At 34.7% G+C, this 2,502-nt stretch overlaps 1 protein-coding gene across 1 annotated transcript; it reads right to left on the minus strand.

Moving 5' to 3' along the window:
- Positions 1–257: 257 nt before the first annotated feature.
- Positions 258–1,175, minus strand: LOC101438780 (olfactory receptor 4C11-like). Its single transcript, XM_004483925.2, has one exon. The coding sequence runs from the start codon at positions 1,173–1,175 to the stop codon at positions 258–260; it is 918 nt and encodes a 305-aa protein (XP_004483982.1).
- Between the last annotated feature and the right edge of the window lie 1,327 nt (positions 1,176–2,502).

Genomic DNA, 2,502 nt, shown 5'->3' on the forward strand with positions numbered 1-2,502 from the left:
TCACAATATGCAATTCAGAGAAAAGAAGTAAGGAGGGGATTTGGTCCCAACAAATCTTGCTGATTTTGTGCACTGTTATGTATTTGACTTTATCTTAAAATTGTAATGGGTGTCTGTGCTCATTTTATCTATTTCTCCAACAATCCCACTGAGAAAGGATAATATTGTCTTCATCAGGATGAATACAATTTCACTTTTCTGTTAATACATTTTATTAAAACACAGATTTTTCAACTGGTGTCTTTCACTCTGTTCCCTCAACTCAGTTTCGTATGCCATAACTTTTTCATGGCATTTTTAATTTCTGCATTCCTCAGAGTATAAATCAAAGGATTAAGCAAGGGTGTCCCAATAGTGTAAAAAACGGCCACAATCTTGTCCACTGGAAATACAGTTGGGGGGCGAGCATATGTAAACATACAAGGAACAAAGAATAAGATGACCACAATTATGTGGGAAGTACAGGTAGAGAGAGCTTTCTTTCTTCCTTCTGCACTCTGGTTACTCAGAGAATGTAAGATTAAAATATAGGAAATTATAAGGATTGTGAAACTCACCACACATATGGCCCCACTATTAAAGACTACGAGTAGATTTATGACATAGGTGTCCATGCACGCAAGTTTCAACAATGGTTGCATTTCACAGAAGAAGTGATCAATAAGATTAGGGCCACAGAAGGGTAGTTTCAAAGCCAAGGTTTCATGTGCTATAGAATGGATTAAAGATACTGCCCAGACCACTTTCACCACTGTATCACAGGTGTGTTGGCTCATGATGACTGTGTACCGCAGTGGCTTACAAATGGCCACATAACGATCAAATGACATAAGGATGAGGACAAAAACCTCCATGCTTCCAAAAAAATGGAGTGTAAAGATCTGGATCATGCATTCATTATAGGAAATGACTTTCTTATCAGTTATAGCATTTACAATCAACCTGGGAGCTGTGCTTGTGGAGAAACATGCATCAGCAAAGGATAAGTAGAAAAGGAAGAAATACATGGGGCTCCCAAATAGACAACTATATCTGATAGTCATCACAATAAGTAAATTTGCAAAGAGAGTTGCAAGGTAGAATAAGAGGAAGACCACAAACACTATTTTCTCCTGTAGAACATCATTTGCTAACCCAAGGAGAATGAATTCCTTCACAGTGATATTCAGGTACATAGTTACGGTAGAAAGGACACAGCTGTTAATGGTTTATCTGCAAAGAAAATTAAGAAAGCGGTAATTTTGCAAGAGCAAAAAAATTGGAATCTTCCTTACTACACATATTCTAATTGTATCAATACAATAATTCAGTGGTTCCCTAAGTTTTCCATGTGTTATAATCACATGGAAACTTTTTTTTTGGAAAATGCTAATGACACTGCTTTACTCAGAATGTTCCTTTGTGGGACCCAGATTAAAAACAAACAAACAAACAAACATACATACGTGTTGATTGTGCTCCCTGACAAAGACTGAGAAGAGACAAATTTGCTGTATGACTTCGAATAAGTCGCTGTGATTGCTTAAAATATTTAATTTACCTCAAACCTAGAGATTCCAAGGAACACTTTATTAAGTGTATGCATAAATATATACAGTATATATGTGCAGGGATTTTTCATCTCAATAGCTGTAAAACAACATTCTTATTTTATTCAAAATATTAAATTTGGAGATTCTTTCTCCAGGAAAATATTTCGCTATTTGGATAGTAATTTGCATTCATTAATATTGATCTTATCAATAAATTGGTTGGATTAGAGTATAAGAAGAAAATATTTGTCTAACTTTTGGCTCAAGGTAGCCATAATTTTACCTTTGTTGTCAGTCAGGTCAGATGAGATATTTGAATAACTCATGGAGGCTGGCATTATTAAGGGAAATTATTATGTGTGTGCAATTATCCCTTTATCATGCTAAGTGTATTGTATTCAATTCCACATCCTATGGATCCAACATGATGTACACCTTATATGTACATAATCTGAGTAATGTTTTTTCTCACATAAATTTCTGCTACCACTACCTTCCAAAGGTTTAGTTTTCTTCTAATATTTGTTTTAATGTTATTTTGAAATATATTTTACTATTTCCATTCAGATATATCCCTTGTTCTACTCCATTTTTGCTTATATACCAGCATTTTTTTTTTATCAAGAGATTTATTGCAAGGAATTGCAAATGCATGTCCAAGATTTGTAAGGCAGATTATCGGAAAGGGATGTCTGGAACTCTTAGGCACCAGCTGAAGTAGCTTGGTTCACAGGTTTAATTTCTTCTTCATGAGGGAAACCTCTATACATGCATTTTTATATAAATGCTTTCACCCCATAAAATTAATCTCATTTAAACTCTAGAGATGTTTTAGGTTCCTGGGAATCTCAATCAAAGACCATGAAATGGGCTGGATTAAACAATGAAAATTTATTTTCTCACAGTTCTGAGGCCAAATAAAGTCCAAATCCTGGTGTAATTAAGGCAATGATTTCTTCCCAAAACTGCT

This window comes from Dasypus novemcinctus, chromosome 10 (assembly GCF_030445035.2).
Source record: "Dasypus novemcinctus isolate mDasNov1 chromosome 10, mDasNov1.1.hap2, whole genome shotgun sequence".
NCBI lineage: Eukaryota > Metazoa > Chordata > Mammalia > Cingulata > Dasypodidae > Dasypus > Dasypus novemcinctus.

Bases quoted from the DNA above. Each gene is read 5' to 3' on its own strand.
- LOC101438780 (XM_004483925.2), bottom strand. From the start codon at position 1,175: ATGTACCTGAATATCACTGTGAAGGAATTCATTCTCCTTGGGTTAGCA.